Genomic DNA, 23,810 nt, shown 5'->3' with positions numbered 1-23,810 from the left:
TGTCTAGTGTCTACACAGGACATTTGAACTCTCTGTCAGTACCTCATAAATAGGACAAAGCAGTTTACTGTCTAGGATTTGTCATGTCAGGTCAAGCCGCATCTAGTGTAGCATCACTGATTATAATGAATATTTTATTGCGCTGCGCCGCTCGTGTCCGATAGACAGGCTGTATTTAACTTTCTTATTTAGGCTACTTTCTTGTTTAACTGTATTATTTCTTTGATATTTATTTTAGTGTTTTTCAGGCTGGGTATTCACTGACGGAAATGCTAAAATAAAGATGAGCTGACGAGTTCGGGTGTTTAGATGAGACTAGGGGTGTCCCCGACTAAGGATTTTCATAGTCGAATCGGAATTTTCGAATCTTGCCGATATTCAACTGATAGTCGAATCATATGTTTGGGGGGCGGGGCAAAATACATTAACAAGAGTCAAGTCAGACATTCGACTAACATAATTACTGATGTTAACACCATGGGAAAATGTGTAATGAACACCTTGCAGATATAAACGGGGTCATTGTTTTATGTTTTGACAAATAGATAGCTAACACTTAACGATGGCGAAACCATAATTTTTTTTTTTTTTTTTACAATTGTGCTCTTATAACGTTAGTCTAAAACGTTAGCAGTTAAATGTTCTGCATTTCTGTTTTGAGCTGCACGCGCTGAAGATGACCAGTAGAGTGATGATTTGATAGCAAGTTTTTAATCAACGGGATTCAACCCATAATTTCATATAGAATACGCTTCGTTATTTATACAACATAACATTAATATTAAGACTTATAGGCAATTTGCAAAAAGTGCCCGAATGCACATGAACATATCTGCGGGGCTCTGAATGCGAACTCCTTTTTTTGGACGCGTTCTTCACGAAACAATGTGCAGAAACACGGCAGCTAAACTCTAAAAATTCATAGCATTTTACTATAATGGTCTTATTATAATAGGATTTAAAACTTTACCAAGACTCAAACTAACACAGGCAGAGACTGGATTTTTTCGAACAGGTAGGGTACAAGTGATTTCAAAACATTTCAGCCGGTGTATATATATCGTGAATATATTATTTACCTGATATAAGATGCATTTGGTTTTGAGTCAAGCACTTCATTGTAGTACTACGGTGATATCTCTTAAGCGCACAGCGTGAACAGGTCATACTACAATGCAGAATATTAATAACTATGACTGGGATTTTTATATACATACTCCTGCCGCCAAGATGCTCCTCTGTCGGTCACGGATTATGGAAAGTGAAACATAAATCTATAGGGGTGGTTGGATTTATTCACGCACTTTAAAATATTAATTTGAAGCTTAAGTCTTTTCAGATTCTTACAGCTTTATCATAATAGGCTGTATATTAACTTATAGGAAGAAAACCGGTAGTTCTATGTGAAATCAGACATTTGACCTCCCCCATATAGTCAAAATGGCATAATCAATAAAACCCAGTGAATATTTGACTGTTAGATTGGTAGTCGAATCAGGCTCCTCTAATCAAAGCATCAATTCATCGACTATTCGGGGTCACCCCTAGATGAGACATGAGTTGATTTCAGAGACATGTGTATAAATATATTAAATAAATAAATATATAAAATATATTACATGCATGCACAGTTTTAAGTCAGCTTTAATTGGCTTTTTGATAACTCCATGACTTAACTGACCACGACACTGCATGCACATAGTTTATTTCGCGTTTTGATATGAAAGAATATGCAAAAAGGCAGTGCGTGCCGCAGCTTTGTGCATGCAACTGAAGAGCACGCACTGCAAACACAGCACCGTTTCCGCGCTCGCTTGACTCGCGCCCCTCTTTATTTTACTAACTTATAGGGCTGTGACGGTGGCTGATTTTTACCACCGCAGTAGTCATGGACCAACAACCGCCGGTGGCGCGGTGTTTGAAAAAAAAAAAAAAAAAAAAAATTATATATATATATATTAGTGTCAAAATTTGCTCATTAACCAAGGCGATAATTTTTTTCCAGTTTAACGTATTCAAATTATTTTACGTAGGGGCGGGGATGGCCACCCACTCACAACTGCTGCTTCTGTCACTTTTTCTCATGACAAGAAGTGAATTTATTCAGTCGCAGACTCGCAGAATGACTGAACAGGAAACGTTTCAGACACGCGCTCCACTTCACTTTATTATCAGGTGCAAGTTAAGCGAGCGCGGACAGTCCTGTGCTCAAAGGTGGCGCGCGCTTCCTTTGTGCATATCCTTTCATATCAAACTGCGAAATAAACTATATGCAAGCAGTGTCGTGCTCAGTTAATTCATGGAATTACCAAAAAAGGTGATTAAAGCTGACTTAAACTGTGCATGCATGTAATATATTTTATATATATTATATACAGGATATATTTATATGTATGCACGTCTAGAAATCAGCCCAGCTATGTCTCACTCATCTAACACATCCTATTTAACTCGTCAGTTCGTGTTTATTTGAGCACTTCTGTCAGTGAACGCCGCCTGCAAAACACTAAAATAAATATCAAAGAAATAATGTTTATTTAGGCTACAAGAAAGTAGGGTAAGTGTACCCATTAAGCCCATGTACCCTTTAAGCCCACCATCAACTCTGAAGTAAAATAAAAAAAAGACAAAATCATATTTTTTGCCGCTCATTATTTTAACCAATCCAGTGATTTGTTACTTCTCTGACATTTTTTATTGCATACCAATCACATTTGTCAATGTTGAGTTAGCCCCACCCATGTGCAAGTTGTCTCAGGTTAGCTCACACAAAGTCACCCCAAAACTTTGGTGTTTTGGCACTCTTCAGAAATCAAGACATTTCTTCAATTTTCAGCCATTTCTTCGGTAAGTACATTGATATTGTGTCAAATAAGAGATAAATGTATTGTTTTTTGTGTATGAACAAATAGTACTTTATCATTTTATATCATTTTCCTTTAAATGGAAAGCTGAGTTTTATTAGCTTGCGTTCAAAGCTAATCTCTAGGTCAAATCATTAGCCTTACAGAAAGATAGACTGCCAAAGAATTAAGCATGTGAACTACAAACATTAAATGTCTTGTGATTAATTATACATTAATTTACCAATAAATACATCATAAATTGTTTTGTAGAGAAGATTATTTTCATAAATTAACTTTTTTTTAAAGATGGGCTTAAATGGTACAGTGCCACAAAACGCATGCAAACTATAGCCAACACAAGCTAACCTTAAATGTAAAAAACTTAACATTTCTCAATGTGAGCTCAATAAAAATAACTCTTATGCTTGGTCCACATTATATTTAAGCTCCATACATGTCTTTTTAAACAAATCTTAGATTTTTAAAGGAAAACAATGTCCTTTTTCACAATTACTGACAGTGGTACCATTTAAGCCCACCTTATGTGTTTCAATGAGGAATTCCTCAAATTACAAACTTTGATCAATTTTCTGTGTGAAAGTGTTAGGCTAAATGATAACATTTCTTTTTCTGCTTTTATCTTCCATACTACCTTAATTTACAACTATATTTTGATAAAAATAAAACACTGTGTAGCACCATTATATAGGCCTAATAGATGTCTGCTAATGTGTATCATTTGTTTTCAGTGAGAAAATGCCAAAAAGGAAAAACTACAGCACCTGTTCAAAAATCGTAGAGGCATGTCGCCTTTACCATGAGGGCACAGTTAAAAACTTGTCTTTGCTAGCAAAACAGTTTGGAGTGGACAGAATATTTTAAATACAGTAAAATACAAAAAAATTATATTGTTGTTTTACTTCTTTAAAATCAATAAACTTTTAAATCATTCATGATGTGGGCTTATTTGGAACACATGCGGGCTTAAATGGTGCCAAAGTACCAATTAAGCCCATGCCAGACTTCTGACTTTATTCCTAAATTATCTTAATTTTATATTCTAAAATGTACATTGACTAATTAATACAATTTCAAATGAGAGATTAATCTTTCATTTTAACAAATTATTTTTCTTATAAACTATGTCAATATCTATGAAAAAAACCTAAACTTAGATTTTGTTGGGCTTAATGGGTACACTTACCCTAGCCTAAATAAGAAAGTTAAATACACCCTGTCTAATGGATGCGAGCAATGCAGCGCAACAAAATACTCATTATAATCAGTGATGCTACACTGGATGTAGCACAACATGACATGATAAATCCCCGTCCGGTCTGTGATGTAGGCTACTGACACAGAGTTCAAATGTCCTGTATAGATACTAGACAGACTAAACCTCTCGCAACTCCTCATCTGTCCGCGCTCTCTTTGAAATAGGAATCGTTGCCATATTTCTTGTTACCATCTTTTATTTATCGCGGTCTCGTTTGTATTTGGCCAGTTTGGAGAAAGCCTCACCAAACCTTACCAGCCAGCGTTTGCGATCACGAGAACTTGTGCAAACGCTGATGGGTGACATGAATGCAGATGACTCCAGATCGGTGATGTGGTATTTGCTTACCCAACAAGATCCATCGCCCAACACTAAATTAATTTGCTGAATGTATAAACTGTATTTTCCCGCGCTCAAATCTGCCAATCTAAAGGAAACGCTGTGTTTGAGGTAATTTGTTAATTACCATAGACCTAGAATTTGCAACTATTACAGTTATTACACTTATATACAAAACTTTGTATTATGTTTGTGACGTCACGTGCACTACCGCCGGTGGCAGTAGACAACCGCGGTAGCAACCGACCACCGCGGTGACGCGGTTGTCACGGCAACCGTCACAGCCCTACTAACTTACTGCAATTTGACGTGACCCAGCTGACCTCACCATAAAAACTCAACTCCACCATCTAGTGGATTGTCCAGAAATTAATTTTATTATTCTACCAAATAGTATACTAAAAAAAGATAGATACTTGGCGTCCATGTATCAATATAGTATTGCTGCTGAAAATATTGCGATACTATACTGTATTGATTTTTCCTATATATATTAGGGTTGTGCAATTAATCGCATGCACTGACAATTAGTCAATATCGCGTTCATAATCGCAGATACATCGCTTTCGATTTTGAACTCGATTACACCTAGCTTGTCAGTGAACTATGGCTCTGTGTAGTGAATGCCGCTCAATCTAAAAAAAAAAGGTGATGATAATTTACTTCTAATCACGGGACCGACTTTAATGATGAGATGCGCATGACAATTGAATGTGATTAATTGCACAGCCCTAATATATATATAATCATATAGATAATTGATATTATTCTCATTTTAAAGACCATTTTATGCCACTGAATATAAAATCATAATGTGCACACTAGGGCTGTCAATGAATATTCTAAATTCGAATATATATTCAAATAGTTTTTAAAAAACGAATTTCGAAGGTGAAAATTAATATTCGAATAAAAAAAAAAATGTGGAAAAAACTCCCGCGGTAGTAGAGGCGTGGCTGTCTGCTGTGCGAGTGGGCGCGCTAGCGCGCCTGAGGGTTCAGGGACAGGTCACAGGAGTCGCACTGTCTGGCACAGCATCACTGCTGAAAATTGACGCGTCTTCATGGAAGATGACAGCAAGTGCAGAGCCCAACTCGACCGCAGCAGAGAAAGGGAGGTAAAATTGTTGACCCGCGAGATAAAGTTGTATGCAAGCTATTCAAGATACAGTTAGCATACCATTCAATCATGAGGTCACATCTCAAAAATGTGCACCCAAATGAGCATGGCATAATGTGTGGAACTCCAGCTAAACAGTCACGTCTTGACACTTAACGTTACTTTGCATCGCCCGCCACAAGCTCTTTGTCTGCAACACGACAAGAGGCCATAACGGATAAATTAATTTCGTTCATTTGTAAGGACATGAGACCGATCAGTGTCGTGGATGGGGCAGGCTTCGGGGAGTTCTGTCAAGCAATGGAAGCGAGGTTTGATTATTTATCGTTTCATGTTAAGGAAAAGTTCCACGTTTACCACAGTACAGCTCGCTCGGAGCATTCAATGTCAGTTCTATATGCTGTAAAACTTCAATTAATATTAATAATACTTGTTTCAATCACTGAATGAAGACTGCTATATTTGGGACAGAATTTGCGACCTTAAATTGCTTGCACAAAACTCTTGATCAGCACTGAAAAATTTGTTTGTTCATTTAAACCGTTATGAGGGTGAGAGAGCGTGAGGTCTGCAGTCTTGGCCATTAGTTGATTTCCTTGTTTTTGTGTAGGTAATACATTGTCAAATATGTTTAAACTTAAATAGACTACCTATACAAGTAGTTATGTCTCTTTGTATTATTTTGTCCTGTTATTGACAACATGCGCCACCAGATATTCGAATAGTTCGAATATTCGTGTGTTATTTAGAGGGAATATTCGAACGTCATTTTTGAGCAATTTTGACAGCCCTAGTGCACACAAAGGCACAGATCCCTAAACAAGACTAAATCTGCGGATGAAACTTTTTTTGTAGAAGCATGTTTTAAGTTTGAACAAGCTCCTCAAGACTACACCATGTTATGTACAAGAAGCTGCAAAAGACAGAGGAGAAAGTGGAATGTTTAAAACATAGTGACTAAAATGTTTAAGTTAATATAATGGGCGATATATTGTGTCATCAAAAATGATTGAGGTCATGTACATATATGTTGGTCCATTACCACCTGAGGTGGTAAAAATCTGCTACCGTCACAGCCTTATTCACAGGCACACACACGCACACACACACACAAGCACACACACACACACACACACACACACACAGACGGAATAATGGGGATATCCTGCACACTTCCCCCTTCCTGCGAGTCAAATGGCCTATTTCCACATTTACATCACGCATACAAATGGATAGCTAAACATTGCCAAAAACGGCTGGTCCATTCATTCGCTCATGAGACTCAAGATTAAACCTTTTTTTTTTTTTAAACACTGAAATTCAACATCATAAAAGCAAATGTCAGAAAAACATGCAGCAATCCACGTTACTAAAATAGCATTGCCCAAAATGTATTTAAACAAACTAAGAAATTAATGCTGTTGCAGTAATATAATTCATGTTACTTACCACTAGTTAAAATTACAAATGACTTGCTTCTTGCGTCAGACCAAGGCTGCATCTCATTGCTAGTTTACTTGACCTAAGTGCTGCGTTCGACACCATAGATCATGACATACTCATAGATCGATTACAAAACTATACAGCAGTGTTTTTCAACCTGTGGGCCGCCAATTACTCTTAAAAGAAATAATAATATTGTTCATATATGTAAAAATGTCTATGTCATAACATAATAACAATTTCATATATAAATAAGAAAAAATAAATATATTAAACTGTAACTATGCTTCCACTATTCGAGCTCACTGATTGGTTTAAGTGGTTTAAGAATAAACTGCCAATTTATCTTAGATATTTTTGCTGCATATGCTACAGAACAACAGCAGTTGTGCCAAGCATTGCCAGCCTGAGTTATTTTCTGGTCATTGCCAGTTCATTCGATAAAGACAGTTAACAATCTAGCTTCTAAGTACTAAGTTATTAACCCAACAATTGTGGGGTCAGTTAATTTTTGTGCAGTGGGCCGCGCAAACATGCGTGTTTGGTTGTGTGGGCCGCGAGTTGAAAAAGGTTGGGTACCACTGCTATACAGGTATTCAAGGGCAGGCTCTAAGATGGTTTAGATCCTACCTGTCCAATCGCTATCACTTTGTTTATTTAAATGGGGAGTCATCTTAATTATTACCAGTAAAATATGGAGTGCCACAAGGATCTTTCCTAGATACTCTGCTATTTTCAATATACACGTTCCCCCTTGCTAATATTATTATAAAATATGGGATTAGTTTCCACTTCTATGCTGATGATACTCAACTATATATCTCAATAAGATCAGATGAAACTTCTAAATTATCTAAGCTTACAGAGTGTGTTAAAAATTTTATAGATTGGATGACCAATCATTTTCTCCTATAATATTCAGATAAGAGAGAGATATAGGGCTGGATGATCGAAGTAATCGAAACCGAAATTCAGAACCTCTAACCGACTTTCAATTTCAATTTTAATTTATTTATTTAAATGGGCCAGTGCATATTAATGAACGTACAATCAAAGTTGAACGAAAATACGCCGGATTTAGCACAATGCTAATTTCCATCCGTAGTCCCAAACATAAATAAACCAAAAAACAAACAGACAATATACATAAACAAATATACATATATAGCTAAATAAACAATAAAAGTTCCTATACATTATTGTACTTATTGTAATATTAATTTAAAATGCATAAATGCCTGTACATAGACATATAGACATAACAAGTGCTTATTATAAATATATAAATAAAACCACCTATCAAATTTTACCTGCATACTTAATGATTACATTTTTTATTATTATTCAGCCATCTTTTAAGATGTTTCTTAAATGAAACAAAAGTGGGGCTCTCTCTAATTACCGTTGGTATACTATTCCAATTTGTGCAGCCTTTAATAGAGAGGACATTTTGTGCAAATGAAGATTTTCTAAATAGTACTTCACAATCCCTCCGGGTAAATGATCTAGTCTAGTCGTTATTTCTATTTTTGATAAAATCGCCCAGGGGTGGTGGGGCGATTCCATTCATAGATTTATAAATAAGACAGCTATTTTTAAAAATTTTAAGATTTTCAAAATTTAGTAGTTGATACTTCTCAAGAATTAGACAAAGGTGAAACGACTGTGGTTTCCTGTCAAATATCTTGACTGCTTTTTTATATAGTTGAACAATGGGTTTTAATGCAATAACTCCAGCAAAAGCCCAAACTGTGAAGCAGTATTCAATATGGGAAAAAAATCATACAATGGAGATATGATTTAGCAGACTTAATTTTCCCATGTCGGTTATTTCGTTTTTTTTATCCTGTTAATACTTCCCCCTTAAAAGCATACTAGCGCGTGTGTAGCCACATGACTCTGCCCTGTCCAGTCAGTGGCATAAAAGCAAAACACGGAGGTGAACGCCAGTTTAACACACAGTGACGGCGCGCGAGCGGTGAGCCTTGCGTCTTCACTAAACTTTGTCAGTTGTATTTGATTTTTGGTTTGGACGTTCAAGCGATTAGATGATCGGATGTGTATTATTATTTCGAGCTCCCATGTTCGCGCAGCTGCATTGTGCCACGAACACTCATATAAACAGCTGTGAAGATCGCGCGCACAGAGGAATGCAAAAACTAGTTGTCAGCGCTGTTCTGTGATTTATTACTAAAGTAGCTTAGAATCTCAAAACTTATTATAGCATATTTTTCTACTTTTGAAGGAACTACGCTATTTACAACCCACAGCTTCACAATAATATAGAGACAGTATGACTAATTCACACACGCAATCACTCGTACTGGTACTTGTGCCAATTTATCTTTATCTGATATCTTTATTTATCTCTTACACCGAGCAATAATCTATAAGAAATGTTATTAACATAGATAAAATAACTGCTGATAGTGAGCTATGATGTCAGATCGCGCTTTCAATAGGAAAAAATATCCCACCTTTACTAGTCGATCTCAACCGTCTGGCTGAGGCCAGTCTAAAAAGATGCTCAGGACAGTTGACAGAACGCTGCTGAGTGTCGCCACGAAAGCGTATCATTTTCACGTGTTATTAAGCCTTGCCACTTGCCAATTTAACCATTCAAAAGACTTTAAAGCATTCAAACACAAGACGCGGAAAAGCTGAACTGAGCAGCTGGTTACTCGCGCTGTGCTCGGTGCGCATGCAGAGAGAGAGCCGCGTCTCACGGACAGTAACACTGAATTACACTAATTTTTCAGACCGATTCGATTTCGATTATCTCCCCATTAATTGACTACTAACAATTTATACATGTTGATTTACATATCTGAATGAAAAAAACATGAATTCCTTAACATTGCAATATATGTTTATTGCTCTTAAAATTACAAAATAAAAGACTGACTAAGAATGCATTACTTTGCACTTGTATAGAGATAGCATTCAATAAAACCTTGAAGCCTTGAAAACACTTAGCTTACTGAAACAAGCTTACTGAACACATAGGGCCTAGCATTCAATAAAAAAGTTCTTCTTTCAGATGAAAATAACAACAACTTGATGTCTAGCATTCAATAAAAAAGTTCACCCAAAATACTTGTTTAGAGCAATTAAAAGAATACAGTAACCAATGTAAACTTGAGGGCTTTAAGCTAATACAGAGAGTGCTTTTCCAAAAAAAAAAAAAAAAAAATTTAACAGTGGGAGCCAGCAGCCTGTCATGGAGAAAAAAAAATCTCCGAATGCTCCACGTGAAACTTTGGCGTTCCGCCCTTTTTCTATCGTGTCTAATGATTTTGGTTAATATGCACGAGAGAGAGAGCGAGAGAGAGCGCTCGTGTAGTTTGACGACTGTGAGTGCGCGCGCAGCCGGGGCTCTCTCTCGTACGCGCCCTGTCACTGTCACTCACCGATCAAATAAGGCTTTGACAGCCGCCAAAAAAAAAAGATCAATGCAGAAAAACCCCTGGATTGGTTATATAACGTTGTACAGAATGTTGATCCAGCCATCGCGTATATTCAGCGCACATAAGGTAAACGTTTTGCAAACGTTTTTTAGAGAAATAAAAACAGGTCGACGAATCGATGCGCATATTTTGCGTCGACGTATTTTTTGCGCCGACGTCATCGATGACCTCGACGCGTTGTCCCAGCCCTACACACCACAGACACAATTAATCTTTGCTTGGTAATTGGCCAACAAAGTATTGACTGTTGTATGAAGGTTTGTTTGATAGAAAGATATGTAATGGATTACAATCAAAGTTATCTGAAATTATCAAGATGAATTTGTTCTGACAGTTTAACTCTGAGATCTTGTCATATTTTATTACCATTTTCTAAGCTATAGCAAATAAACTGATAATGTGAGAAATGTTGAAGGTGTCTGAATAAATTTTGGTTTGACTGTATGTTTAATTTTTACAGTGCTATTTTACATTTAATTATTCGGTTTCTGTACCTGGACACTTACAAACTTGAAAAAACTTAAACACTGTGTAAATAGCACAAACAAATAAACAGAACGAACATACAAATTAAACACTTTCAAACAGGGCCCACTGGTACAACCTGCACCGGGGCCCAGCTAACCCCAGCTATGGCCCTGCTTACAGTACAAACCTTGTCAGTGAACTATGAGGGCAAAAAAACAAAACAGAAACAAAATAATCGTTCATTAATCATAATCGAGGTAAAATGTTCAATTAATCGAGGTTTTGATTTTAGGCCATAATCGTCCAGCCCTACAGAGATATTACTTATTGAACCAAAAAACAGTAAACAGAATCTCTTGGATTACAATTTGCAACTAGACGGATGTACTGTTACTTCCTCTACAGTCAAAAATCTGGGTGTTATATTAGACAGCAACTTGTCTTTTGAAAATCATATTTCCCATGTTACAAAACAGCATTCTTCCATCTTAGAAACACTTCCAAGCTAGTGTTTCCAAGTCCAGTCTAGAGGTCATGCGTTCATGGTGGCTGTCCTGCTTCTTCAATAAACAAGCTACAGGTAGTCCAAAATGCAGCAGCTAGAGTGCTTACAAGGTCAAGAAAATATAATCATATTACTCCAATTTTATAGTCTCTGCACTGGCTACCTATTAAGTTCCATATCGTTTACGAAATATTATTACTTGCCTACAAGGCCCTTAATGGTTTAGTTCACTACTACCCATCACGCTCCCCAAAGTCACAAATCTCTGGACTTTTGGTACTACATAGGATAGCAAAGTCCACTAAAGGAGGTAGAGCTTTTTCACATTTGGCTCCAAAACTCTGGAATAGCCTTCCTGATAATGTTCAGGATTCAGACACACTCTCTCCATTTAAATCTAGATTAAAGACACATCTCTTTGGCCAAGCATTCAAATAATACATCTCATAATCTTGTACTGCAGTCATATCTGATCAAATGCACATAATTGTTCTTTAGCTTGCGTTAAACAAATACATTTTACTTGGTTGGAAGTTGGAACCACAGCTACGCTTATTATGTCTCTATTTGTTTCTCTGTGTAACTAAGATTTAAACAAGCTTCAGTCAGGATCCAGAACACCTGAGAAGAGATGATGCCAATGCCAACCCCTCAGAGGACCTTAGTTGATGCCCACCCTGAAACAAAATACAGAACTACCACATTTTGCTAGAAGTTTGATTGCATCATGTAATAATTGCTGTTAATAGTGTTCATCATCTGTTTGATTACTTTATCTTTAATTGATTTTATTTAAATACATATGTACATTAACTGAAAGTCACCAGACTGATCACTGATCAGCTACTACTAAATTTTCTGTAAAGTTTCTTTGCAACGATTTGTATCGTGAAAAGCACTACACAAAGAAACTTGAATTGAATTGTTACTCTTTTTAAGTGTTACTTTTTAGTATTATTATATTTTAATTACCATATTTTGCAGTGTGGCCAAAGTGTCCAAATACTTTTTGAGAATACTTGTAGGCGCAACAAAAAGTCCAAAAATGATATCCACAATGTTTTCCTGTGCATTTGAAACACAATAAGTCACATAAAATGAGTAGTATGATGCATAAACAAACCAGACGTCATAATAGAAATCCTTTCAGGACAGAAAAACAAAAAACAATGCTTTGATTGAGTGCATACCTGTAAATTGAGCCTAAACGTCCAGCTTTTAATACTATGAATAAAGCCAGAGTCACATATTGAGCCATGCTTAGGACTGGATGTGAAACGGGTTATGATGGTGAACTACTCAAATTAGCAGTATTTGTAAAATATGCTTTGTTTATGGTACAGTGTTCAATAAAGTTACAGGCTCACCAACACTGGTGTTAGACAACGTGACATAACTGACAGTTGACAAACCAAACGAACACATTTTAGATAGACTGATCGATTTAGTAAACTAGACCGGGTAATAGCACAGCACTTTGATATATGCCATTGTACTGTATGAATATTATGCTCATATACCATCATATCAACCTGGCTCATTTAAATGCATAACCATATTTAAATGACAAATTTGGCAAATGCCACAGTGCTGATGTGCAATTAAAACATTATGGTACATATGGTTCTGCCATGGTACCATCACTGCAACAGGGTATTATGGAAATACTATATTTTTGGACATTGTGACAGTGTATAGATCTTGCATTAACATGGAATATATATATATATTACACACACACACACACACACACACACACACCATGGTGCATGTCAAATTAACCATTTTGATAACATGCTAGTTTTATGTTAGTGTGACAGCAATCCCTTTGAAGTGTCTTTTGGAACAAGGAAGATGGATTAACCATATATTTTACTATATTACACTTAAAGCTAAATGTATACAGTCTTTCTAAATAGTAAATGCACTCATATATCCGAGATGATCAGTCTACACATATGTAAATGGTGATTGGAAGGGGACACACATCACAGGGCGGCTGGATTCACATCTATCAGCAGCCGGCCAACCACAGAACTGTTGCCAACCCTCCAGAACAGCTGGAAAATAACTTATTCTGAGCCTTTCTACAGACAGACTCCGAACCCACCCATGATGCTGGGGGGAATCAAAGCATCGGATGTGGGTTTTATTCAATCTGAGAGAGACTCACCTTCATGTCGTTCATGATGATTTGGAAGAGCCCTCCCAAAGCGCTGCACTCCTTCTCCATTCCCGCATCCATTTTACCACCCCAAAATCACACGCGCAGCGGTGACACTTATCCTCCTTGTGAAAGCTCGCCTCGAAAACCACTGTCAATATCTGAAGGGTGCGGAACGAGGCAGTTTATAAAGGCTACCGTGTGAAATAGCCAAAAGAAGATAAATTAACGCAAAAATAGTGAGTGTTATTCCGCTGATTGGCTGCCCGGCGCAAGTAAACTAGTCCCGGCCACGCAACTTAGTAAATCTCTGAAAATACATCGCATCGCCACGATACAAGTGGATAAAAAAACTCAAAACTGAATTTTTAATAATAAGTCTTCAGGTCGACGTGCCACGTAAGCACAGGTAAACCCACAAGAAAAACCGACCGTTGAGAATCTGCACCGAAGTACCTGGCTCGGCGTTTTCAAAAGCTTGGCTCAGCTGGATCAATAGTCACGTTAGTTTAGAGTGCGACAACCGCCGTGTTTTTTATTCCTCATGGTTTCATTCAGTCGATCAAGCCGCTGATATATCCTTTCTGGTGATTATTTTGAGTGGTTGCCGTTTGAAAGAGCTTTTCAGGTAAAAAATTAATACAGCAAACCCTGACTAAAGTTTCGACTCCTGATAGATTCCAGAGTCAGTGGTAAACATTTACTCCTGCCTAGCTCGCTCTCGCGCTTTCACCCGTTTGTGTGGATCGGCTGGCGAAGAACTCAAAAAGGGGCGGAGCATGAGTACTTCGGAAATGTTCGTGCTTTTCCGTTACCTTTGTCATCAACATACTATATTTATATAAACATGCCCTCATAACAATTATTTAGAGACAATATGAAATATTTGTTCTTTTAAAAGCATTTAGGGCGAACAAGTAAAACTATTTTTAACCAATTAGGTATAATTATAAAACCCATTTAAATCCATTTTGTGGATTAGTTATTACTACAAGCTGTACACAGTTGCTAGACTCTCTATTCTTAAGCAATTTAAAATGTACTTTCCATAAAGATGAATCAGAACACACATAACTACATCCTGTTATATCTATCTAGACACAAGTGAGCTGGTTTTCATGGATATCATCTGTGAGTCAGCATTATTGTGATATTGCTCAGCCTTGTGCTGTTATCTGAAGTTAGTAAAGGAGTCCACCTCTCAGTTCAGGTCTCATAGCAACGCAGACATGATCAATTCAGCATCGCGTCCTCTAGCGGCCACCTGTCTGTCTGTGTGAGAGAGCAGAGGTCACCTTATTCAGCAGTCTGCAAAGATGCAAAGAGCTTCCCACACAGCCTCGTGGGCCCACTCATAGCACAAACATCCAGACTCACAGTCGGTGTATTTTGAGTGTTGCAGGTCAGTTAACATATACATTAATACGTATTAATGTATTCATGTGATGTGTATATATCACATTAACACATTTCAAACTAAGTTTTTTTCGTCTTTGCAATGGTTCATAATTAAAAGCAAGGAAAGTAGGGATTTTTAGAATTCCTTTACAGAGATTGTTCTCAAAAAGAGCAAGTTCTGACCGAAGAAATAGTTCAGAGCTGGGCACTAGCATTACAAAATTACATTAAATTACATTCAGTATCTTCCAAACGTTCTAAACATGACCTAGATGTGCTTGAGCTGTAGTAGGTGCTTGCTGCCACCTAGTGGCGAAACTTTAGTAATGTTTTGCAATATATTTATGTGTTGCAATACCAGCGTATAACAAAAAGTACGGTATATAAAGCATATAGTCTACTATTTTTACATTTTAATATTTATGTATATATCATATACATACAGTATTTTTCTTTCATATTACCAATTATTTAAAAAAGCACTGAAGCAAGAAAATAAAATATTTTAAGAAATTTTGACTTTTATTATTTTGAATACATATCTCGTTGTTTAACCAACATGCAGAAAGCTTATTGTTATCATGTGACCATTTTATGGATGAAAAAGTATGAAAAATGTATTAAACTAATTTCTAAAAGCTTTGCACTTTTTATGACCAACACTCTTAAAACTGCGCAGTAAAAGTAGCAGGTCTAGACAGACACATGAAGGCATAGTATTGTTTCCAGCCTCCATTTTTTTTTACAGTATTTGACGGCAACCCATGTTAGATAAACTATATTTTTCTTTCAAAAAAGTACAAACAATTTGAACATTTATTTGAAACAAATGTTTTAATCGGAGCTGCCGGGGATCATAACATGCATGCAAATAATACAGCAGAATTAGTTTTTAGATTAAAAAATAAAAATAAAATAATAATAATAATAAAAGTTTCATATCACACCGTTGAATCTAGAATGATTTTCATAAAGGATAATGTGCTTTTAAATTTTACAAAGTTTACTCATTGCATCAAAAGGTCCTCGAGCCCATAAAATTGGCCCATGACGGTTAACACAGTGGCAAATAAGCTTATGTAGGATTAATCATTTAATCATTCAAATAATGTCGCGATGGATCATTAGGTCTCATGCAATAATGCTAGCTTCAATCACGGGTGTGCAGAGGCCCTCTTGTGGTCAGATTTGTAAGTGCAGCCTGACCTCTCTGAGGTTTGACTGGTTAGTAACAGCAGCATGAAACAAGGATGTCTTTAAAGAGCACTAATTCTAGACACTCAAGTCTGGTTTGCTGGTATAACCAATGGATTCACTACAACTGCATGCTTTACTTGGGAAGGCAATGTACGGAAGACAAAAAGTTGAAATGCTACAATGATCTTTCAGGGTTTTTTTTAGGTCCACTATGATTTATACATTCATTGAAGACAACAGTAAGAGTGTTAGTACAAACATTGATACAACAGCATCATTTGCTCGGCAAAGATTAGTTTTGTGTTTTCCTTACATTAAGGAAATTTTAGATTTGAAAACAAGGAGATTACAAATGTTAATATTTTGGCACAACAGAACATGATTGCTGTGAGAACACGAGTAGTGTTTCAAGTGGGCAGCCATGGACAAATAAATCCCTGAAGGGTTAAAGCACCCTTTGTCCATAAACTCCGATGAATGTTTAGATGCAGGTTAGTTAACCATTAACAGCAGATATCTGTCAGTGCATTTGCACGTCTACATGCAAGCACTTGCAGTGGGAGGCCGGAACTGGTTCCTCTGTGTCGGTCGGAGCAGAACTACTGAGCATATTACCCCATGTATGTGGCATTTCTGATGGATACTGGAAGTACCAGATAGCTAGATCTCAAAAATGCATTTTCACCCCTTTAAAGTCAATGTCTTTTCATGCTTCCAGTGTGCAGTTGGTCAGCTGAAAATTCAATGAGCTTGTGCATTTCTCTTGACGTTTTTTTTCTCTGTTTTTGGATGATGTCACACACTATTGCCAAAGCTCCGCCTTTCAGGAACCGCACAAAGTTCTCACCCACCAGTGGACCCATGGCATACATCCCTGGCTCCTTCACACACTCATACGTGTATGGATCCACATCTAGTGGGTTCCGCCGACAACTGATTGGCTCTTCTGAGTCCAACGCCAGTGGGCGACCATGTTCTGGGAGGAATGACAGGTTGGGATGGTCACCAATCAAAACGAGTGCCATTGAGACTTGCAACACTGTCTGTAGCCCTCTCTCATCCTCTAGCACACACTTGCCATCAGGTCTGAAGGTAGCTACATGATGCTTTGGGAAACTGAGGTAACCAGGGTAACAGGTACATGGGCTGGTGCCATCAGCAGGTGAAGAAAGAGGCTGGTTGGACAGGTTAACCACAGTCTCGCCCACTTTGTACTGCTGCTGGCTCATCATTTGGTGCACTTTGTGATACTCAGGGTAGAGGAGCTTGGGTAGTTGGTTGAAGATGAGCGCCGGATCACTCACCGGTCGCCTAAAGGCATGATATACAGGTGTGTTCAAGTGGTGAGCTGCGAGAACGGCATCTGCTGCAGTCAACCCAGCACCAACCACAAGAAGCGGCTCTGAGGCACGGTCCAAACGGCCTGAGGAAATGGCGGCCTCAAGCTCCCAGAAGCTGTGGCAAACGAAGGGAAGGTTTTCACCATCCACGCCGAGACGGGCTGGGATGTCGTGGGTTCCTGTGGCAAGCACCACGTTCTCTGCATAGACTGAGAAAGGGACTTCGATTCCTTCACCACTACTTGCTCTTCTCTGAAGGCCTTGGATCTTCCAAACGGAGCGGCCAGATTCAAGGGAAACCCGAGACACTGAGGTCACGGTGGTGCCACAAGCAAAGCTCTTGTCCAGACCCATTTTAGACACATAGTGCTGATAGTACGATGCAATCTCTGCTGGTGTGGCCCGGTCATTGCGTAAATTTCTGCACACAGAAACCAGTAAGTTAGATGATCTGTTTTGTTCATTTGTAACTTCATCAAATGTTTATACTCGTTGCTCAAAACCATGTTATTTCCATTTTTAAGAGAAATTAAGATAATTATTGCTCACTTCGTTATACTCCTCACATTATGTTTAGGAAAAGACAAAAGTTTTTTTTAAAACAAAGAATTTACACAGGAGCTTCAAGTCTCCTAATAGTTTCAGTTTAGTTCTAGAACTAACTTAAAGGAGGAATCAATTTATCTCAAGATCCCAATAATTTTGTTACATAATTACTGTTGTATGAAAGATGAGCCCTTTGTTCTCTAGACTAATTTTATTTTATTGTTTCAGTTTCATTTCTTTATACCTTCGTTTATCTCTCATCCAATCCTTCAGCTTCAAACCAGGAAGTTCCATCCAGTTAGCCAAGCTGAGAGTCAACATTGAGCCCTCCATCGCCTGCAGGCATCAAGCATTAGAAACAACTTCACATCTTGGTATGAAGCAGGAAAAGCACAAGAATGACATCTGATCATCTGGTACAAAACTTCAATAGAGGACAGTGTTGCAGTTGTTTTCAGGAATGCAACTAATAAATCACATGAGTTCTTTCCCATCTATGTTTTCTTCTCACAGGGCTGTACTTGCAGGGTTCCCCATACATTGACTTATTTGAGGCGGCCCGCAACAATATCAACACTGACCGCCATAAATAGATTTTCCAAAATGCTTTAACTTTGTTGAATAAACATAAGCATTGCATGTTTCAAAATCAAAGCGAAGAATGGATGTTTTTATGTAAATATATATTTTTTTGACGGGAACCGATTGTCTTCAGAAAAGTTTTGATGCCATTTTCATTTCATCTTTCCTAGAATTCCTGATAAAGTAGCGTTCATGAGCGTAGCGCCATTATCAGGGAAACCACTATTTCTGCCGCTCTTAAAGCGCCTCCTGCTGGCATAGAATTAATTTAAACTTTCGATTAACCCTTCTCCTCCTCCGGCACACATAGAGTGTAAGTCTATGGGAAACACGGACTTGTGTATTCAGGTGAACCTCATGAAACCTTTCTTGAAGACATTTCATATTTCATTCCTATCAGGGGCGGAGCGGGGGTGGGGGGGGGGCGGGGTTTTGCTAATGGGGCTTAAGCCCCGAATGTTTTGTCAAAAGCCCTGAATCTTTTAGTTTTTTTTTTTTTTTAAATGACTTCAACTTTGTTTCATTTCCTCTCAGTCTATCATACTGAAGCGGCTCTATTACTGTGCGTGGTGGCGGACGTTAATGCATAGCGCATCACTCGAACAAATAAAAAATAAACGAAGAAGAACATATATCTTTTTCTTCATTGTTGTCATTAGGGGCTGGTGGGCTTTTTATTTCACTGGTGTCGTAGCGAGCTCACTGGTTAACCGGCTGAAATTAACATTATGGACATAACAAATTTTTTTAAAAGGAACACTAACAGTAAACCTCACCCGCCAGAGAGATGATTCAGAGATTCAAAAGCAACGTCAGTCGATTTTTTTTGGAGGGGGGGGGGTTATGTTTTCTCGTAGAACTAAAACGCACAGCTTGTACCAAATGCTAAGTTATCTCAGGGCATGTTTACAGCTAATCTCGGCATAATCTGGGATAAGAAGAGAGATTAATTGAGAAATATAGCTGGAGAACAATTAAATACAAAATAGGTTGTAGGCTTTACTGGGGGATTTATTCATTAATTTTTTTACTGAGTCACTATTATCATTTTCCCAGATAGTGTATAGATTTTTAGGCATTCTATTATCTCAAACAGCCTGAAAAATAGTGCATTTAGCTGACGTAAATGGGGGAAAAATCTCCCAGGGGGAGTATGCCCCTGGACCCCCCTAGGTTTGGGCTAAGCCCCGAATGTTTACATCGTCTGGCTCTGCCCCTGCACCCTATGATGAACAGAAGTAAAATGCTCATATGTATTAGTTACATGTTTTACTCACTGCTCTTTACCACATGACAGTAATAAGAATAAGACTTTGGAAATACTCTCCGAAATCTCAAGAATATTTTATTTATTTTTTGGATTTTGGAGTGAAATGAGACCTGTGCATGTATTTGTGACATTCACCCTTTTGAAATAATAATAATAATAATAATAATAATTATTATTATTATTATTATTATTATTATAATAACAACAGTAGAGTTAACCAGAAAAAGAGAACAATATGACTGCTGAGGCATTAGATCAGAAGCCAGAAATATTTTAGGTGTGGTTGCTTACATGCCAGGCCCCTCCAGGTGGTCCCTTTCCCAGTACAAGGTGGGGTGTGGCCCTTTCTGGCTCATGTCTCCATATCAGCGGGGAGGCACAATCCACCCCAAAGTCACCATCTGGAAGAAGGAGTGCATCAAAGAGCACAGCCACAGGGTTTGACGAACGGCCCTCTACACCCTCACACAGGTACTCCAGATCCTACATGCACATTTTAAAACAAAACTGGGTTTGTATTCTGTATTTGAACATGAGAATGTGTGTTCTTACATTCCGCCACTATTGTCATTGACAATATTCACTTAAAGGCCCTGATAAACTCACAGCGAAGTTCTTTTTCGGTCTTCGTTGAATATATAAATATGTGCTGCACACTTTGCTCTCAGTAACAAAATAAACAACAAAACTGCAACTGCAAGCATGTTTTTAAAGAAAGCATAAGATAAGCATCTGATCACAACAACATGGGCATGTTTGCACGGCATCTGCTTAAAAGCAAGAAGCTTTACAGTATCAAACATGGAAAAAGTGCCTCATTTCATCAAAAGCACAACTTCATTTTCTACTACAAAAAGTGGATCTCCAGCATGTTCATGTTTTCTCCCGTGGAGATCTTACATCAATGGACTCAGACAAAATGAGCCAGAGAAGCGCTCTGCATGAAGGAAGTTGGAGCATCAGCGCACAACTACACATTACATAATCACCACGGACCAGTGGTAGCACAAAGGTTTTTTGCAGCCAGAGCAAACTTTTCCTGAGAGTTCGCTTTGGCAAGCCTTTTCGAACTCCCAAAACGAACAGAAAACTCACTTTGTTTTGGCCTGATTTTGTTTGAAATTATGACACGAGAGTTTGTGCTTCAACTTTAAGTATATCACAGTTTTAACAGGTGTGGTAAATGTATATAGGGGGAGGATTATGTGTGTGCATTACCTGGTCAAACAAAGACAAATTACGGTTCTCTCTCAGCTTGTTAAGCAAAACTGGGTTGGGATGGAAGCCATCGGGGGAAAAGTAAGGTGTGTATCCCGACAACAAATAAGAGAGACAAATCCCTGATGGTCCATTACCTGAAACACAGCCATATGTATGTGAATACTGGAAATGCTCTAGAATATCTTCCAATCAACTATTCATATCTCAGATGATTATTTGGTGTGAAAATTAAGAGGTTCAAACTGCAAATCTATGCGAAATTTCATTTAGCTTTTATCCCAAGCTATTTACAAAGGAAAAAGATTACTGGTTAATCCTAGAGGACCAGAATGTCCAGCAAGTACAACATTATCACAGAGACTAAATAAAATGAAGTTACTGACCAGAAAGTGGTTAAAGTTTTAAGGAACTTCAACAGAACAACAGTTATCACTGATTTTAATCTGATATATATGATTTAGCGTTTAAACATGGTAAATGTAACTGAGCTGAAAGCATTATCAAAGTTGCCAAAATACTAAATAAATGCATGGAATGCTGGATGTGCAGAACATGAACATGCATGTGAATAACATGCATTCCAATTCTGTGCAAGGCTGCTGAGCTTTCTGTAGAGTTCTGCAGTATTTCAAATCTCTTAGAAAAGTACAGCCTAGAATGAAGATGACAACAAGAGAGAAACAAAGGAACAAAAAAGGATTTTGCATGCAGAAAGTGCATTAACAACTGTGAGTGCTCATGGAAGATAGGGTGTCACATGTCACATGAACTCAGTGAAGCACATATATAATGTCAACTCTTACCAACAATGACAACAGGCAGGTTATCCTCTGAAAAGGTGTCTTTGTTCTGCAGCTCCATGGTGGGCTCACCTGTTACATGCAAAAGAGAACAAATGGTGCATTTATTAAAAAAAAAAAAAAAACCTTTAAACACAACCACAAAAAACCCTCCCAAGATACACAATTACTAGATGACTTCATCTGCTTTCCACTTTCATAGTCATGATTAATAATGGTGACTTATATTGACGTCTTATACTGACCCTATATAATCTGCATCATAGTAAGGCAAACTATAAGCTTCAGCCAGTACTTGTTACGAATTAACTGATGTATTATTACATAACAGAAGTTCAACGTAACCATGAGTTTGCAGAATTCTTTAAAGTGACAGCGCCCTTTTAAAGCAGCTCGCGCCAGGGTCTCAATCGCCGAGTCATTCTGAATAGTAACCGCACGACGTGTCAGATGTCAAATACACCTATTAATACACAAACACACTTAAATATAAAGCTCTGCTTAATATTTTATTTAAATATATACATGTGTAATGCACGTAACTGACTTTAAAGAATTGAATGGAGTCCAGGGGGCGTTTGTCGGAGTACGTGCGAGACGTTTTCTGTTCTGGACACGAGAGTCGATTTCTTTTCTGGTTCATGAGACTGCGGTTAAAAATGTTCAGGTCCAAACTCACAAAAAAAATTAACTTAAACGATTCAATGGCATTCGAGTTCAAAGTTTAGAAACTGTTAGCGCGTCGCTTTAAAGCGTGACTAGGACCTTACCAACGTGTGAATTACACAGCTAAAATGATCGGACTGCTCATATTTTCTCACTGAATTTAAAACATTTGTAACGTCAACGGTTTTCTCCACTGACTTGATAATAGCGATTTTTTTTAAATTGACAAGTAGATTGCCGTGTCCCATCAATGAACTAATAAACCCCAGGCTTTCACGTGCGCCTATACTACTGTCATCATATACTCACGCTCATGCACTTCCAAATGAGCAAAAAATAAAACAAAAGTAGATGTTAGTTAGAATGACAGTCTTACCCATTTACTTTCTTTATATGGGCAAGGATGCAATGGAAGTGGATTGTGACTGAAGCCGTCAGTCCCAAACATTCTATAAAATACATTTCTTTCTTTCTTTTCCTTCGATTCTTTACTTTAAATGTTGATAATGAATTTCATAATTGAAGTATTTGCTCTCCATAAAACTTTCCAGGGCAGTCGGCATGCGTTTCTGCCGCTGGTAAGATGCGCGAATCAGCCCGATCAGACGGACACCCGAGACTGCAGGTTATCTGGATGGCTTTTACTGAAGATGACACGAAAGCCGGTAACCGTCTGCTACGTAACCCAGATGCGTATATTTCAGTCGTGCTCTTTTTATAACTGTAAGTGCGCGGTGCATTTTCCTGACATGACCAAGAGATTTCCATACCCTACAGACACGCCGCAACACCAAACGAAGGAAACAAGAACAAAGATCTTTGGTTTAAATGATCCAAGAGGTGGTATGAGTGCAAAATATGAAGCGATGAATCAGATCACGATCGGTAACGATGTCAAGTTTTCTAATGTAACGTTAACTTACATTAGCACAAGCCATCACGAATTTAATGTAGAAAAAGCACGTAACTTACCTGTAATGCAAATTACCGAGATCCGAGTAGCAGTTCACGTAAAACAGCAAAGCCCCGACTTTTGATGTAGAGCGGCTTTGTTAATATTTTAAATCGAAAAATATTTCGATTAAAATACAGACGCAGCTTTCAGTGTGCTTCTGTGAGGCTGTAAAGCGAGATGCTGCACCTTTACCGCCTCACGACACTCG

The 23,810-nt window shown here is 37.9% G+C and overlaps 1 protein-coding gene and 1 pseudogene across 3 annotated transcripts in view; both read right to left on the bottom strand.

Moving 5' to 3' along the window:
* Positions 1–14,372, bottom strand: part of LOC132151567 (protein MTSS 1-like) — a 58,768-nt gene extending 44,396 nt beyond the window's left edge. For 2 of the 3 annotated variants that reach the window (XM_059559765.1, XM_059559766.1), the window contains exon 1: positions 13,637–14,370. In XM_059559765.1, coding sequence (XP_059415748.1) covers positions 13,637–13,708 — 72 coding nt within the window. In that variant the 5' untranslated portion in view covers positions 13,709–14,370. Of the gene's footprint in view, positions 1–13,636 lie in introns of all 3 variants that reach the window. The other variant, XM_059559764.1, reaches the window with a different exon arrangement.
* A 1,392-nt stretch (positions 14,373–15,764) lies between these two features.
* LOC132151566 (oxidative stress-induced growth inhibitor 1-like) lies at positions 15,765–23,810 on the bottom strand (annotated as a pseudogene).

The sequence above is a fragment of the Carassius carassius genome, chromosome 10, assembly GCF_963082965.1.
Source record: "Carassius carassius chromosome 10, fCarCar2.1, whole genome shotgun sequence".
In the NCBI taxonomy this organism is placed as follows: Eukaryota; Metazoa; Chordata; class Actinopteri; order Cypriniformes; family Cyprinidae; genus Carassius; species Carassius carassius.
The sequence above is the reverse complement of the archived record's forward strand: the minus strand, read 5'-3'. Positions and strand labels throughout refer to the sequence as shown.